Here is a 17,570-nt window from a genome sequence, read left to right on the forward strand (position 1 = left end):
CAAGATCTAGGGGGCCTCCGACCAACGTGTACAATATTTTTGATGCTATCATAATCCTTTCTCACATTCACTGTAGTCTTAAACATTCATCAGCATCCTTGGCTTTGCTCAAATATGTTTAAAACACACTTTCATCTTCATCTAGTAGTGAGGGTGGGGAATTGGAAGGGACAACATAAGTGGAAGAGCATAGGGCCTCTTTTCACTTAAATCCAGCATTACACATGTACATGTAGATTGAACATAGATATAAGGTATCAACTTCACTTTCTGTATACCTGGAATTTTACTTTGGCCAAACCAATTTAATTTTTAGTTATTCAGGGTCTTGTTAAATAAATAGCCATTAGAGTCTTGTCAACAATGTTGGGTTCAAAATTACAAAACATGAATTAAAACCCTTTGAGAAGAACAACCAAGTATGCCTTTTGTTTTTAAATCAGTTTCTTTTTCCATTGAAATAGGATGCAAAATTTTTATTAGTAGTTCCTGAAGAACAACAATTCAAATTGTTATGGCCTTTCTGCCGTAACACATAATTTGGAGTATCACAGTGGCACTCAATTTTAAAGCAGGCAGATACAACACTGAAATGGCATTAAAATGTGAGTACGTTTTAGCTTGGATTCAGCTATGAAAGTTAGTAATTGTCCCATCTTGCATTTTCTGAAACTACGTTAAACTTAAAGTCTACTCAAAAAGATTATGTAAAATTAAATTAGGGGCAAAAAAAAACCCAATGGCAGATAAAATCTCAGCCTGGATTAGGAGGAGGCCTATCAAAATATTTCATAGTGTCTGCAGAGGATGTCATGTTGAGAAAATTTCAATTCATTGTATTAGCAAGGGATTGAAAATCCCTCAGCAGCACTGGTTGGTTTATAAGTTTCTAACTGTATTTGAGACAACCGTCGAAAACTTTGGCCATAATAATGCTAGAAAATGTGTGAAGCTGTTCGGATGTACACTTTGGCATGTACATAAAAGATTTCCTTGACAACATTATATTCCCCTCATTCTACATATAAATTACCATATGTTACTATGAAACATTTTTTTGATTTGATAGATTTGCGGATTCTTATATTGTGCCAGGAAAATCCTACTAATGAATTCTTGTGAAAATTGCCAAATGTGTAGATAAATACCATAAAAGGCTGACAGAAAGTAAGGTTTGACATTAATTCCTTCATTGGGAATTGATGTGTTTAGAAATAATTGTTCAGACTGTGTGGTATATACCATCAGATTCAATGAATAATGTATGTATTAATTAACATATTTTTCTACTTCATTGAAGTAATTGGTTGGTTGTGGATTTTATCAGAATTTATTGTCCATTCAACACCACCAACACAAAATATACATATAATCCAGTCAATTTGTGGTTTGACCTATAAAAAACTGCAACAGAATTTCTGTTCTCTGCAAATAGCCCCCCCAAACTGTCCTGAACAACATATTAAAAATGTAGATTAATATAAGCGAGGGAACATTTTTAAATGGCATAAATCCAAGATGACCGCCCTTTGTAGTGGGAGTAGATTACAAGTTTGTATTTGTATTATAAAATGGAGTTCAAGAGAGGGGACTAGGCATACCATATTGGACAAGGGCACCACAGTGTTCAATCCCATTTTAAAAACTTGACACACTTACCATATTTTTATTCCCAAATAAGTTGCTGTCTCTGAAAAGTAGGAAGTTGCCTTTAAATATTCCAAGGTTCTTCCTGACTTAAGTTGGGTTGCAATCTCAGTACATTTTAGTTGTGGGTCCAGTTCTCGGGCCATTTAATTACCAAAGCCACTTGTTTATGTTAAAAGATAAATGCAGTCATTACCATCATCATTTGTGTTCAAATGAGAAAGTTGGGTTGTTAAGTGGTTTAATATGATGTGTACTTTAGATCATAATGACTGTCATTGATTCAAGTGGTGGTTTCAAGCTTGTATGTGGCAAGAAATAAAATTGTACCATGTGTTAGCCCCGAAATAACCTGGTTAAATCTCTCTTTTTTTCTCTCTCTTTCTCTCTCCCTCAATGCCTTGATGGTAAACAGAGATAAGCAATTTGATTGATTGATACTTTGGGACACCATAACTTAAGTTCTAATTAAATGAGAGTGATGAAATTTAAGGTATAGTTTTATTACATCAACACCTTGATTAAGTTTAATAATTAGCATTTTCTGCTCAGGGTAAGCAGAGCGATAAGTAACTTGATTGGTCAAGGCTTTGGAACCCAATAACTCTCATTCTAATTGAGCTAGAATGTTCACACTTGGCATAGGTGTTTATTAGGTTAATGCCTTGATGGAGTTCGAAGATGAGAATTTCTGCTTAGGGCAGAGATAAACAATTTGATCGGTTGATGCTTTGGGACATGATAACTTTATAGTTCTAATTCGGCGGGGGACATCAGTCTTACTTTTGGCTTGTTTGACCAATCTTGACCTTTCGTCTAGCCAATCGATAGATGCGTTGAAGTGTGCCAGAGCGGTTTAACCTATCACAATGTCAACAGTTCGACTTCCAAGAGAACAGAGAATTGAGAAGGACGTAAATACTGTAATAAGTATAAACAGTATTTTTATATCTAGCTTGATGAAAAAATTACAAAAAAAATTGAAATATATTATTTGGCTGTATCTGTGGAAATGGCATGGTTTTGCGGACATTATGGTTTTATTGTTTTCTAATACATGTACTCCTCATCTCTCTGTATGGCATTAATTCCATTAAACATTTGACTTTTCATATCTATGCATATGTTTAATCTACAAATTTTTCTACCACAAAAGTAAGACAAGAATAATATCATTGAATATATTTGATAGCGGATTGAGAGAGGTTTCCTGAAAATATTCGCTAACATCATTATAAGTTGACTACACCACCATACACTACCGAGAGATGGAAGGTCCCAGGGGCAATTTTAAGATAAATTAAATTTTTTGGTTTCTAATATCATGTGGAACTCTTGTAGTGAAAAATACCACATACTAACAAAATTCATCAAAATTATTCTGAAGATGAATAACTTGCAGTTCTAATGATGCATCACAGAGAAAAAGAGACAGGTCCTAGGAGAAACTTTAATATTTGAGTGTTAAGAAACTTTAATATCTGAGATGGAAAAGTCCACAACTTTGAGAAAAATTTCATTATATTTGTTCTAAGCTCATTATATTGCATTATATCCTGTGGTGACCCATTAAATAACCATTGAACTTGTCATTTTCAAATATCTTCAAATATGAATTCTTGCTGTCAAAAATATTGCCATTTATGGGTGTCTTATCCTTCCTTATCATTCTTCCATTTATTTATTATATAAGTAGTACGGGTATAGTGCATAGTGCAGAATGTGCTAAAACAAAATGTTAAAAAATCAGCTATATTAAGATGAAATATAAATATGATGTGATCACATGTATTTGTCCCAAACTCAAAGGTTTTCCCAGGTCCTCCATTTTCCTACCCCCTACACGAAAAGAATTATTGAAATAAGGTTGTACCATATGTTAGTCCCAAACACACCTAGTTTGTGTCAAGAAGTTGTTATACCCCATCTCTCTCTATATATAACATATGTACTTGTCGAAGTTTCACAAATTGAAAGAACTTTTTTTTACTATAAGTTTACAGGTATGTAGAGAAAGACAAAAGACTTGCAAAATTTCGTTTTCAGAATCTTATGAAACAGATATTAATGACGTATGTATTTGGATGATAAATGTGTAACGCCCACATATTGGTTTTACATTACAACTGATAAGCAGATATCCAATTCAATATCAAGGTGACAGCTGTCAGAGTTATTTCAGCAAATTATTAAAATTGACGCAGAAATAACCACCATTTTCAGCCAATAATACTTTAATGGTCAACATGATTACACTTTATTTCTTATTGGGAGCACTCACTTGTGAACAGTATAGTGTGTATCATATAATCTTTTTCTGTTTGAAAGCAACAATGGAAAATGTTTTGATTGTGAATAATATAGCCAGAGCTTGTATCATTGTGCTTCATCTCTAAGTTTGAATTATCCAGGAATTGAAATATTTATCTGTTGGTACCATCTTGTTTTTTTATGTTTATTCTTTATCATCATGCTGTTTCTATGTTTAAATTCTCCTCGAATTGTGCTCTAAGGTTTTTTTTAATTGAAACATTATGATCATTTATCTACTGTGTATTCCTTATTGACGTGTGTCACCTGTTTCTCAGTTTTTTTCAGTTGTACTCTAAATCTTGTTTTTATGAATGTAATTTTTTTTCTGTTGTCAATTAATTGTTAATGAATTATTCCACAAAGGTGCTTAGAAGTTTTGTGAATTTGAAAACAGATATATGATATTTCTGAAGGAATTGAAACTTTTATCTCCTAGCAGTAATGGTATATATACTGTCCATTATAGCATATACTGTTTGCATGGAATAAGTGCAATGAATGCTTTGTCAGAAATGATATGGGGTTTAATGGCCTACTTTTCTGCTCAATTTTGAATAATGAAGACATGTGCCGTGAGTGAAATTTTGCCCGGACAGCGGTGCTACAGTCTTTAAAAAAATCCCAAATTTATAATTGTATGAAGTTAAGCATCTGGATAAATTGGTTTAAAAACATTTGAAGAATAAAAAAAGGCTAGAAACATCTGTCAAAGAGAAAAACAATATGGGAGAGAGAAATTCATAGTTGTGAAAATTTTGAGATTATGAAACTGTTTTAACATGTCTGTTAAACTTTTTCAGTTTATTGATTTTTAGTTGATGATTGCAGAAACTATTATTTTATGTTATCCAGAAGCCATTTTATTGGCAAGAAATTTTGTAATTGCTTCAAAAAATGTTATAATTGAATATTCTTTTAATGTCAAAGTTGACATGTATCAATTGCATAAAGTAAAAAACGAATATGTTTTCTCTTTAATCTTTTAGAGTTTTCAGTGGAAAAATAAAAGGATTTATTTGATGGAATAAGTAGTAACATGGTCTCATTTAAATAAATCAATTCTACAATGTAGTTACAATGATGTTCATCCTAGTGTTGGCTAAGGAAACTCCTCAGGATTTTTCAGTGGAAATATAAAAGGATTTATTTGATGGAATAAGTAGTAACATGGTCTCATTTAAATAAATAAATTCTACAATGTAGTTACAATGATGTTCATCCTAGTGTTGGCTAAGGAAACTCCTTAGGATTTTCCAGTGGGATTTCTCCTCGTCAATAGGTCCAGAAACGAAGGCCGGCAAAGTCATTTAAATAGGATGAAAAAACGGGTAAGTGTGCTCTGAAGAGAACACTTAACAGTTGAAATCGATGAAGAGTAAGCAGAAACGCTGTTGTCCGTGCAAGCACACAGCAAGGCCTACATATATGCCTGTATTTATTAGCCCAGTTGGTGCAATAAAGTAGGATGTTAATCCCCATATCATTTCAATTTCCTTGTTTTGCATTTTATGATTGTATTAAAGAAATTATTCTTGTGAAAGTGCCAAATGTTTTTTGTAATTGGATGAAAGTTATTGGTTTTGTTATCTCACGAGGGAGACATTAAATACATTGGACCGATATCATGATAAGATTGATGTAGGTTATAATAGAAAAAGGACGAGAAATCAAGAACTGCAACTCAAATTAGCAATTTTTTTGTACCTTTCAATTGTTACTTTTGTATTGCTGATTTATCTAGTTTTTTTATTCATTAACGTGAACGAGGATTGAAGGGTGAAGGGAGTAGAAGCTCCATTATGAATCTCCAGATATTACGTTGGAAGACAGTTGGTCTCCTGTCCAATCTCATGGATCTTCTCCGGGTCCTCTGCTAGTTTTTCTCCCACTGCAAACACTCCAATGCGCAAGCGAATTATTGAAATGTAATTGTAATTTAGTCATGAAATAACATAGTTTGTATTGTGTGGATGTTATACCCCATCTCTCTCTCTTATTTCTTCCCCCTTTTAGGCTCACTAAATGATATATATTTTTAAACTGTTTGGATAAATTGTTGATCGTCATAAAATTACGTATTTTAGAAGTGTACATTATATTATATGTATATATCGTCATACAGTACTGACAAGCCATGTGTTTTTTGCCGCTTCTGAACAATTTGGCAAAACCCAGATACAATCAGTCAACTTAGCAGTGACGATATACCATTTGGTGATCAAAAAAAAGAGGATTGAAAGGGTCTTCTGCAGGAAAAGGGGCATTCAAATCCTTATAATTATTAGCTTCTAGCAGTCCCTTCACATATACTCCTAGATCGAAACAAATATTCAGCTTCATGGATATGATCTCTTGGGATCAGTGGAATTAATCATTAATTTGAAACAACAAATTTTAGATTATAGTATTGATTTACTTTTGTATTAGTGTAATAATAGGAACTGCAGATTTATATTATCATTAGTGCTTGATATACTGATGTATAGTTAAGATACATTCATTTCTGTTTCACATAGTAGAAGATATTGAGATATTGTGTCAATGTCATTCATTTCTGTTTCACAAAGTAGAAGATATTGGGATGTTGTGTCAATGTTTTTACCTCATGGTACTACCACCATACAGGGTCAAATCACTCCATACATTTTCTTCTTCTTCTCTTCATGTGGACTGTTTATTTGTCATCAGACATGACCGCAGCTTGACTTATTTTCCAAATCAAATGTTTGGACTTGTCATCAGAATCAACCATTCATGACTGCAACTTGATGTCATCGGAATCGACGATTTATGACTGTAACTTGACTTGGCATCAGAATCAACCGTTCATGACTGCAACTTAATTTGTCATCGGTATCAACCATTTATGACTGCAACTTAGTTGTCATCGGAATCAACCGTTCATGACCACAACTTGACTTGGCGGCAGAATCAACCGTTCATGACTGCAACTTGACTTGGTATCAAAACCAATCATTCATGACCGTTTGTGACTTGGTGAAGATTGTTGGAAGCACAGGGTTGTTCTACACATAGTTGAATTTTTTTACTCTGATTGATAAATCTTTAATAGTTAAAAATGCATTATATAAAAATTAGATATATAGGTATATCTATGCAAATGTATGAGTGAGGTTTGGACAAAATGTAGCTTAGATTGCATTCAGTTGGATTGAAGAGAAGCCCATCAAAATATTTTACCCAACCCTTTTGAATGCCGTTGGCTTGTTTACACATGGTCTCAAATATTTATTATAGAGTTACTTGATATGGCGTTAGAGGAAAAATAATAAATTTGTTGATTTACAAATTGTATGTTATGTTTATATTGTGTAATGTGATTACCACTGTTTGTCTGTAGGTTAGAGGTGCTGAGGATTCTTAATTAACACTTTAGTAATATTCTGTGACTTTAACCTGATCTTAGTTTTGTTAGTTTTAAATCCTGTACTATCGAAACCTTATAAATAATCACTTTACATGTCACGCAGCTTTTATGATTTCTGAAACTACCTGGGAAAATTTGATTTGTTTTAATAGAATTGCATACAAATTGACAGTTATCAGAAGTAATTTCTCGTCATGTGATAAAAGTTGTACATGTCACCGTTTCTATGTTTTCACTTTGTAGATAAGGAGGTTCTTTCTCACTGGTGAAATTTTGGATGAAATATTGTACAAGGAATTACAGTTTATGATTTTCTTATAAATTGTATCTTCTTAAGAAAAGTGCAATCTCTATGAATAATTTTATTATGTAAGATTGACTGAGATATGGACTTAAGTGGATTTTATAACTTCCTCAGATTTTTCACTAAGGAAATTAAATTATATATCATGAGGTTCCTGTTTTGATTATATCATATGATAATATATAATGATAAATAATTGAGATTGGATTGATAGAATAAAATCATCATGTTTACAAGATTGTGCTGTGCAGGTAATTTGATTGAATTTTTTGATATAATGTTTTATTAGCACGCATATTTATAGTTGGTATTCAGTTACCATAATTTTCTGATAATCATTAAACTAGATGAGTTGGGTATTTAATATATAAACTTTGAATCCAAAGGACTTTGTGGTTCAGCCCTCATAACAGGGGGATTGGCTGGCCGAAAGGTTCATTTGTTGGATTGTAAGGTCTGTCATTGAGTCGTGTGGTGTGGTTTCGATTCCCCACAGGAGTAGGGTTGCCTGTCCAACCTTGTAGCTTTCTCTGGGTCCTCCGGCTTCCTCCCACTGCTGTAGACCCCTATGTGCAAGCGAGTTATTCAAGTAAAATTGAACCATATATTATGTTTGTACCAAAATGACCTAGTTTGTGTCAAGTGGACATTAAACCCGATTTAAACAATTATTTGAATTCTGGCAACTAAAGTTTAAATGCAGCTCATTTTGTTTAAAATTTGGAAGTGACCTAGAAGTGGTTATCATAGGAGATAGGAAATGATTGCAATATAAGAAGATTAATAATTGTTGAGCATCATTCCCATTTCTTTGATTTCAAGACTTAACCAGATTTAACCTAGCTGTAGCTGTCTTTAGACAATTGTGGGGCAGGGTAGGAAATTTATTTGTTTGATTTCTATCTTGAGTTTTGTTTGTGAACAGGACAAATAAGTCATGAGGATGATACCCAGGATGTGACATATGGAAGTACAAACCAGAAAGGTAACATCATTTACATAAAGAAATTAATTAATGTACATTTTAAAGAGTATTATACTAATTAGCAGAGTAGAAATTAATAATTAGATATTCTTCACAACCAGTATAATGTAGAAAATAACATGTATGACAGCTATTAATTATATAGATAATGAATAGTGGTGGGTGCACTAAGGAGTGCAGAGTGCCTTGCAGGGCCTAACCATCCATTTAGGTCATCTCTTATCTGAATAACAGGTTTGTGACAATTGTAGCACAACATTTTAACAAGTGTTCTCTTACCTTTCTTAATGTAGCACAACATTTTGACAAGTGTTCTCTTATCTTTCTTAATGTAGCACAACATTTTGACAAGTGTTCTCTTATTGTCGAAATGTTGTGCTATAATATGTCTATCAATCCAGTGACTGAAATGTTTAGCAGATTTCTTTCAGATTTTGAATACAATCTATTCTAAACTGGTCCAATTAGACTGTGTAGTCAAAAAACTTTAAGTAGAATTATTTTGTTTTTAACAACTAGCACTAATCATGTCTCTTCAATAAACCAATGACAGTACAAACTTCTGTTGGTTTTGTATGTAAAATGTTTGTATATCATTGATTAATATGTCAAACATTATTAATTGTGTCTGAATACATTGTTATGTATTGTATATAATTTTCTGACTAGAATATTTAATAGTATATAAACAATGCAATGTATACATCCACTCATTGTGTTGCGATAATCAAGATGGCAAAGAATTATATGATCTTGGTAGGAACAAAATTAGATCAAGGGTTTATTTATCAGTCATATCTGAATGCGTGGATAATTTTTTGTGTTGAATACTTGGATAATTTAAGACAATGCCATGTATACATTCAGTGGCGGCGCAAAGCTGGGGCAAAGTCCAAGGTTAAGGGGGCAACTAGGGGTATGGGGCCTCCCCCAGAAAATTTTGAAAAACAGGTTGCCGGAAATGCAGCCTGGCAGTATTTCAGGCACTGATCGATGAGGTAAAGTGTCAAACGAACGAACTTGCGAATCACAACGAAGCCCACTCACGAGCGTCAAAGTAGGGAGTCCTCCCCCAGAAATTTTGAAAAATAGACTGCCGGAAATGCTGTCTTACAGTATTCCCAGGCACCGATCGTCGAGATAAATAGATCTGACCAGATACCGTTCGTCGTCTGATCACTAGTTTATCCGACTAGAGAACAAAATGTCAAACAAACGGACTTGCGAACCTCAACAAATTCCCCTTGTGAGCCCCAAAGTAGCGAGTCCATTGGGGACCTCGCCAAGAAAATTTTGAAAAATAGACTGTCGGAAATGCTCTACAACATGCAAGTTTATGACTGAGTGGGGATGTGGGATTAATTCACCGTAGAAGGTACTGATTACCGAAACGTATCACAAATACTTTTTTTATTTTCTATTTTCTAAAATTATTGGGGGGGCAAACAGAGGGCAGACCAGATTAATGGGGGGGCAATTACCCCCCCCCCCACCCCTCCGGTGCCGCCACTGTATACATTCATAAAGCTTTGATATTGTACGTTTCCGGTATATATAATCAATAAGATGATACTTAACCTAATAACATCTATATACCGATCAATGGAATAGAGGTGATTAATAGATAAAGCAGGGATTATGTCATCTTGACTTCTGATAGGTTAGGACAACTTTTGTTATTCTGGACAACCAATTCAGACAGACAGTACTGCTTTCTTATTTCTTGGTGGGAAAATAATTTAAAAATGCAAAGTGCCTGTTTGCTCTTCTTAAACATGCATTATGTAAGATTTAGATAAAGAGCTGACAAATTCACAATATAATACTTTAAAATAGATTATGGAAAAGGAATATATTAAAAATTTAAGTCAAATTACTTTATTCTAAGTGAATAATCTCAATTTTCATTGCTACCTTTGTTACGGTAATAAACAAAATTTTGATTATCCATTTTCAAATTAAATTATTAAATGGAGAGAGAGTTGATTATAGGCTTGTCATGTAAATAAATGTTATTTTAAGGCAAATTTTAAATAAATAAATTTGTTAATCCTAGCCGCATTGCTAATAAATAGATAGTTATTTATTAAGAACTATTTTCGTCAGTTTTCTATTTATCTCTATGCAAATGTTGCATAGACTTCTGTTGTGTGCTGTACTTTTGGTGAAAACTGTAATCTCCTAATATCGTTAAGTACTAGAATTGGAATTCCAGTCAAACACTATTCGTGAATGAAATGCCAATTTCTATGTAAAGTCTATTATTTATAGCAGGCGTAGCCACAATGATGGCAATCGGCTTGGGATTTTAATGATTAGTGAATCGCTTTCCCCGTTTCAAAGTATTAAAATATTCATGAAGAAAGTAAATGGATCTAAAGATGGTCTTTAATGAACGTCCATTTATAGAACAGAAAGTGTGAAGCAGGAAGGTTGGAAAGCAGTAAACCTATTAAAGGTGGTGAAATGTTTTTCTATAAATGTACATCTCAACCCAATTTGTTGCCCCTTTTATGACAATATTGACAGCAGAGCATATTCAGTATACATGTATCCAGAAAGAAATAAAACAGCAGTATGGTGCATGGGAAGTGTTGATAATTGCAACCTATCCTGTTTATATATAAACACTTTCAATTCAATAAATGTAAGAATCTTGCCCATATCAAAGCTCCCTTAGCTAATTTTCTCCCTTTCTGAATAATGCCATTATTTTCGTTGACTATTTATTTTGGACCATTCTCCAAATTTGGTGGGGTCGAAAATCATAGCACTGCCTCTGTGGCCAACCGTTCCTGAATTTATACACACTGCACTGATGTGCTAGAGACAGGGTAAACTTTTTGTGTACCTGTCTAGAACACCTGATAACAGGTACAATTTATTTGAGATGTTAGCAAAATACCACAGTTTTGATGTCAAATCTGAATGATTGATTTTTTTAAGTTTTCAAACTTATATTTGGAGATGAACAACCACCAACAAATTCCTTTTGATGAAATGAGCTTCAAAATAACAAGCAAGAAGACACAATTAATTTGTCAAAATCTGATATTGATCATTTAGTAATTACAGTAGCTGATTGTACTGTTCCATGGACGACACCCAGTGGAGAAGGGCGGATATTATGTTGAATACATGGTATTGTATAAAATGACAAGAGTGTGTGGATTGATTGAATAAGTTTAAAGAGATTATGTAAACATGCAGTAGATATAATAACAAGATTTATAGAATTTTAAATGAAAATCAATGATAGTATTATACTGTTTCAACAGGTGTTGACAGAATCATTACATCTCACATGCTCAAGTCAATATCAGACTTTCTTCCACGCCTTGGATAATGTAGCTATTGGCTGACAGATGTCAGCCTAGACTGTAGTCATGGTTGTTTTTCTGGAGAATTCATATAGTCTCTATCAAATAGTCTTATATATTCTGACCACATATAACACGAAGTAGCCCACTTAGTAATTAAAACGTACAATATTCCATATTAAAAGGCAATTATATACATAGAACATACACAATTAAAATAGTTTTATTTTTAAATAATATTGGTCCTAAAATGATTAAAATTGATCAGCCTGTAGGTTTGGGCAATCTAAAGTTTGCTTACTTTCAGTTGATTTCATGATATCATCGTTTACTCTCTTAGAACATCAGTCAGTCACTGAAGAATATCTAAGAACACCTTTCAGTCCTTAATTTTGTGGGGGGTTGGATGGCCGAATGGTTAGCATCATAACGTCTGTCATTGAGTCAACTGGCATGGTTTTGATTCCCCAGTTGTACGTGACAAGGAGTAGGGTCGCCTGTCCAATCTCGTGGGATTTTCTCCGGGGCCTCCGTTTTCCTCCCACTGCTAAAAACCGCTATTGCAAGCGAATTATTGAAATAAAATTGAATCATATGTTAGTCCCGAAATGACCTAGTTTGTGTTGAGTGTACGTTAAATCCCATTCCCTTCTTTCCCCTTAATTTTGTTAAATTTGAATAAGAAAAATAACCAACATCACTGAATTATTATATTGACCAAAGTTGTCTTACAGAGCATTTGCTCATTTTTAGCATTTTGCATTTAAGCTCTTTGATTGTTCTTAAAGGAAATTTTAATGAAAGATAAGGGAGAGCATTGACTTGCCTGTCTATCGGTCTATTGAGAACTAATACAATTGTTGTTTAGATCTTGTGAAATTTGAGTGAAAAATAAAAAAGTTGATTGGATTACATTTAATGAGTTAATTCGTTTAGAGAGATAACTTAAATGTACAACAAGAATAATATTTAGCCGATGTTGAGATACATATTGGGTTAATTTCAATAATTATCAGGTGAAAGCAAAACTAGAAAGCTTACTCCGCTGAATTGAAGAAAAATGATGATTAATCTAAAGTTTGTGTGACAGGATGCTTCCATCCCAAAGCATGGAAGTCTTACACCTCTGCTGAGTGAGCTAATGGGAATTTCACGTGACCATGTCAGTAGGATGTATATTTAAACTCAAGACATCACAGGACAAAACAATCTAGGCATCCCCAGATATAAAAAAAAATCACACAGTACACTAATTTACATCCCTGCAACAAATGCATGCCACATATTGAAACAGATATACATACTCAACACTTTTACAAACTTGATTAATCAGATCCTGCTTACTTCACACTCTTCATTCTGAATAATAACAAAACGTTTTTTACACGTTTATATAGATACATGTATTCCTTGTGTCATGCAGGAAGATTGTGTCATGGCCTTTTCATTTCACACAATGTAACACAATTACAATGAATAACACTGTATTTATTTCAGAGGAAATCAATCATTGGTATTGTAACCCACAGAAAAATAGCGGTGATATATATTAGTTAGAGAGTTGTGTGTGATTTGACTACTAAAGCTATTGTATAGGCATAATGGTTCATTTAACTCAGGAAGAGAACAAATTCAGGTCCCCAAGCAAATTGAAAAATTGTAACATTCCTGTATTAAATCTTTTAAGTTGTACAAACTGTTAAGTCGATATTTCAAAATATGCAATCCGATTTTGTCATTATTTTATACTGGGTCTCCTTTCGATTTGAACTGTTTATGTGGCATGGCTCAAATGTCACCTTCATGTAAATGAAAACAAAAGATAAAAGGGGGAAAGGGGTCATTTGATGGTTATATTTTTATAACAATTTCCATATATTTATTTTTTCAGGCAGTTTGCTAGGGGACAGCGATGGATCGCCTGTGTCAGGGCGAGCATCTGGTGGTCGCAATGATCCTGATCGGGCAGGGTATCCGAAAGACTCAGACAACAAAAAACTGGATCAGCTTTTTGAGTCCTTCCGAACAAATACGGCAGATACCGATAAAAATAAAAGTGTGACACATGTTTCCTGTCGTAGACGACATGACTCAGGTTCATCTAGCTCATCTTCCGAAGGTGTTGATGGAAAGAAAGCTAATTTGCCGAAAGGGCGTTCTGTTTGTGATTCCATTACATCGTCAGAACCTGGACTAGCTTCTTCAAAACCCTCATCAGAAACCGAAAGCGCCCTTAATTCTCCAGTATTGAAATCAAAAGATTTGAAAGACACCACTGTGCCTAAGCTTTCAAATGGTAATTTATCGAAAGGTAAAAATAAGAAACAAACTGGAGATACTTATTCAACTTCGTCTGAGAAAGACAAATTTTCTTCTACAGAAAGCGCTCAAAATTCAAGACAACACAATAAACAAGACAATCAAACCCCAGTTTCACGTCCAGCCAGTGCCTCTCCGAGAAGAAATGTTGTTTTATCGCCAGAGCATATGAACATCCACAGTCGGAAAAGTTCTGGCCAATCAGATACATCTAGTGTATCATCGGCAAGGACAGCTTCCCCTGCAACAAAAATGAGACTTCTGGATTTAGCCAGTAGTCGTGCTTTAGAGCGAGATACATCTGACGTTGATGACAGGAACTCCCGCAGCGGACAAGAAGGAAGTGACACTGATGAAATTCATAGCGGACATTACAAAAAACGAAGAAATAAACATCCAAGTGAGTAGTTAGTAACCTCTTTAACTCTATGACTCTTTAGTAACCTCTTTAACTCTATGACTCTTATAACTTATAACTTCACTAGGGACAGGGTATCATTCAGATTTGATGAAAAAAGGAAAGAAACTGAACTTACCATCTATAATCTAATACACATATTCAGTTAATAGATTGCCATGCAGAAAGTGTTCAATACCATCAAGATTCATCAAAAACTGCCCAGTTTGTGCTACCGTTTAGTTTGACATTAGTTGTCTAGTTTATTAAACTAAATGGTCATAAACTGGATGACCAATATCAAAACTAAACTAAATGGTCATAAACTAGATGACCGATGTGAAAACTAAATGATGTTTCTTAAACTAAACGGTAGCACAAACTGGGCATTATTTGATGAATCTTGATGGTATTTAATACTTTCTGCACGGCAATCTATTAACTGAATATTTGTATTAGATTATAGATGGTAAGCTCAGTTTCTTTCCTTTTTTCATCAAATCTGAATGATACCCGGTCCCTAGTGTTCTTACGTCATTCTTAATTACTGATTATAGAAAATGTTGTAATTTATAGCCTAATAGTTATTATTGAATATGCTCTGTCCATTACTTACTAACTCCAAGTTGAGTGCTTTCAAATATTTTGCAACTTTTATTTCTTTTTTTAACACAAGTTCTTGCACTTTTAAATCCTTCATTTTGTATCTCTCAATTGCCAGGTTATTAGTAGGGTTATTTCTCACTTCTTAGCATTTGATTTTATTTACATTTTAATTCAGCTTATAACTGAGAAGCACAGTAGAGGAAAGGGTTTTTAGGTGACATGCAATAAATCTTTTGACTCTCTTTAAATCTGAGACTATGACATGTAATTGCGAAGCTCAGCCTCTTGCAGTATACCGCCTTAACTGATTTCACCTAAAATAATACCAACCAATCAAAGCATTAACTTTTGATTTTCAGTAACAGGAATATTTAAAAAATAAAATAGGGTGAAGGGGATATAGGGGGTCTTTAGGCTGCCAGCCACTGGCACAGCATAAGAGATTTAGTTTGCATTTAATGTACATGTATATCCAAAACCTCGTGGAATTACCAATAGTTGTTATCTATTATATTAGTTCTATTGAAAACAAACATCATTTAAATTAAAGATTTGTATACATGACTCTCAGTCCCAAAATTATGTAAATCCCTTAAAATCGTTCTGTGGAAGTCATTGACCCTAACTCATAAATTCTTAATATGTAATTAGATTATTTAAAATTCTACAGAAAAGTATTTGATGTTTAAATATCTAAAGTATTTATGCACATCTTAACAACGAAAAGTAAATATTACTTTTTTTTTTTGTTCTGAATTGTGAATTTGCTCTTTGCTAAACAAACATGCGTGAATAACAAATTTTAAAAATGTGATAAACCTTAAAGTTAAAGTATAACTGATTATTAACTACATTTCCTTTACATGTGCACCTGCTACTGATGTTTGCTGGCAACACAGTTAAAACCTTATATTAAAACTATCTAGAACTTTAAAGACATATATACTGAGCAATCAAGCGCAAGGTTAAGTTATTGTAGTAATATAGACATCTTATCAGCACATTTCGATAACATAAATTCAAATAATAAAATGTCAATAGCTGGGTTGATCTTCTATCGATCATGACAATAAGACATTATGTAGAATCAATATGGGATAAATCTCCAATTAAATGATAATAAGAGATGAATGTTGAGACAATTAAGACTACTTCAATAGACAATAAAAGTCATTTCCATTACCGGTCATGTAATGAGCAAGATGTCAATCTACCACCATTCATAAGGTCATAGTGATTATCTGGTAATTCAGAATTATGGCTTATTTATGTTACTTAAAACATAAGAAAACTATGTGTCATATCTCTTATTATTTATGGTTTAAAGGTGTATGAGAATGGAAGCCATGGGGATTCACTTTCCAGGAGATCCTGGTGATATCCTGAGGATTTTTAAGTGTGATATCCCATTTTCAAGTTGCATTATTTTTGATCATTGCACACCTTCCTTTGGCTACACATACTACATATGAAATACTTAACAACTAATTTAGCTTAATTTCGAAATTGAAATACTTAACAAATAATTTAGCTTAATTTCCAAATTGAAACACAAAAATATTGAATAACAAACTATTCAAGCATGCAATAAAAAGTATGATTTAATGGATTTTTATAATGAATCTTAGGACCAACGGCACATACATAATTATATATTATTTATTAAAGAGATAATCTCCCTTGACACTGTATATAATGAAAGATGCTTTAGATCCTGGCGTAATAATCATGTATCATTAGTGTCATGTTGAACTTCATGTAAACTAAATGTAGGTACATGTACATGTTAACATTGCATGTACTTAAAACATGGTTGGTATAAAAAATCAGTTGAAGGTGATGTGCTTATTGATGTGTCATTTAAATATGTACTCTCATAAATTGTTCCATAGAACGATTAAGTTTGTATTTTTTCTCAAAGACTACTCATTTAAAGGTGACCCGCATATTTGTATGATATTTACCAGTAAATAGATGCTCAAAAAATGTTAAGTAAAACACTATAAAGACAATGAAATCTGTAGTTTTTCTCAAAGAATACTTATTTAATTCATAAAAATAGTCAAATTTTTTAACAGAAATTCTGTGCTAATTTTTGTTTAATGAAGTATATTGTACCTGTAGCCTAAAAGTCAGACAATTAAAGTTCTTCTTAGGATAATATGTGCTTTCAAACTTTACAGAATTGGGTACTATAAAAATTCATTCCGGATTTGAACAAAAAACCTCTTTCATTTATTGTGTTATCTCATAAATACTTGAATAAATTCTGTTAACCGGAAATTATTGCC

General features: G+C 33.2%; 1 protein-coding gene across 5 annotated transcripts in view; it reads left to right on the plus strand.

Annotated features, from left to right (window-relative positions):
• Positions 1-17,570, plus strand: part of LOC126810590 (synaptotagmin-like protein 5) — a 58,264-nt gene that overhangs the window by 25,751 nt on the left and 14,943 nt on the right. For 2 of the 5 annotated variants that reach the window (XM_050535742.2, XM_050535745.2), the window contains one exon: positions 13,849-14,676. The exons of 1 other annotated variant lie outside the window; for it this stretch is intronic. In XM_050535742.2, the coding sequence (XP_050391699.1) occupies positions 13,849-14,676 (828 nt within the window). Of the gene's footprint in view, positions 1-7,743; positions 7,904-8,577; positions 8,638-13,848; positions 14,677-17,570 lie in introns of those variants that run through there. 2 more of the 5 variants (XM_050535744.2, XM_050535741.2) reach the window with 2 other exon arrangements.

Source organism: Patella vulgata, chromosome 2, assembly GCF_932274485.2.
Source record: "Patella vulgata chromosome 2, xgPatVulg1.2, whole genome shotgun sequence".
Lineage (NCBI taxonomy): Eukaryota > Metazoa > Mollusca > Gastropoda > Patellidae > Patella > Patella vulgata.